The following is a 913-nucleotide window of genomic DNA, read 5'->3' on the forward strand; positions in this document are numbered from 1 at the left end:
CCGAGATTTAGTCCGTCTTTTTAAGCACCGCTGGTAACATTAAAATGGAGCAATTGGAGCCCAACGCTCTCATGGCCATTGAGGAATATCATGACGGTTCATCAGAGATCATTCAGCCAGTCCAGTTGGCGAAAACCAAACAGAAATTGCTGATAACAACGATCCAGAACCATGCTGTATTAACAAGAAGAAAAAAAACAAATTTAACTGATGAGCAACGAAGAGCAGTTAACGAATTCTTGCCAACAAAACAAAAAGATCCAGAGCCATCTTCCAAGCTTGTGAAAGGCCCTTTAAGCGTTGCAGCAATGAGATTCGGTGTAACAGCAGACACTGTTCGTGCAATCTGGAAGCGTGCACAACAGTCCCTCGCTGATGGCAACATTTCAGCCGATCTTGGATCGTTCAAATGTGGACGTGTTGGAAGAAATAAGAAAGATTTTGATGTCGACAAGTCAAGGTCATTCCACTTGTGGATCGTCAGAATATTCGGTCACTTGCTGCCAAATTGAGCATGTCGCGCGCCACTGTTCATCGTCGCCTAAAAGAAGGTCTGATTGTACCGCATTCCAATGCACTCAAGCCACAACTGAATGAAAACAATATGATCAAAAGAGTCAAATTTTGCCTTTCAATGTTAGATCCTGTGCAGTCGCCGCTCTTTCAAGATATGATGAACACGGTTCACACTGACGAGAAGTGGTTTTACATCACGAAGACGAACGCGGAACATTATCTTGCTCCCGGGGAGCAAGCCCCACATCGAATCTGCCATTGTTAGCGTTTCTTATCCAAGGTGATGTTCTTGGCCGCAGTGGCTCGACCTAGATTTGACTCTTACCATCAACGTAAATCTGACGGTCGAATTGGAATATTCCCGTTTGTTTATCAAGAAGCGGCGAAACGATGCAGT

At 44.5% G+C, this 913-nt stretch overlaps 1 protein-coding gene across 1 annotated transcript; it reads left to right on the plus strand.

Annotated features, from left to right (window-relative positions):
• Nucleotides 1-44: 44 nt before the first annotated feature.
• Nucleotides 45-781, plus strand: PHALS_13561 (Transposase, Tc1-like; the record flags this gene model as incomplete). Its single annotated transcript, XM_024729343.1, has 2 exons — nt 45-419; nt 485-781. 2 exons carry the CDS (start codon nt 45-47, stop codon nt 779-781), a joined length of 672 nt encoding a protein of 223 aa, XP_024579730.1.
• Nucleotides 782-913: the final 132 nt, after the last annotated feature.

The sequence above is a fragment of the Plasmopara halstedii genome (assembly GCF_900000015.1).
Source record: "Plasmopara halstedii genome assembly, contig: Scaffold_658, whole genome shotgun sequence".
Taxonomy (NCBI): domain Eukaryota; phylum Oomycota; class Peronosporomycetes; order Peronosporales; family Peronosporaceae; genus Plasmopara; species Plasmopara halstedii.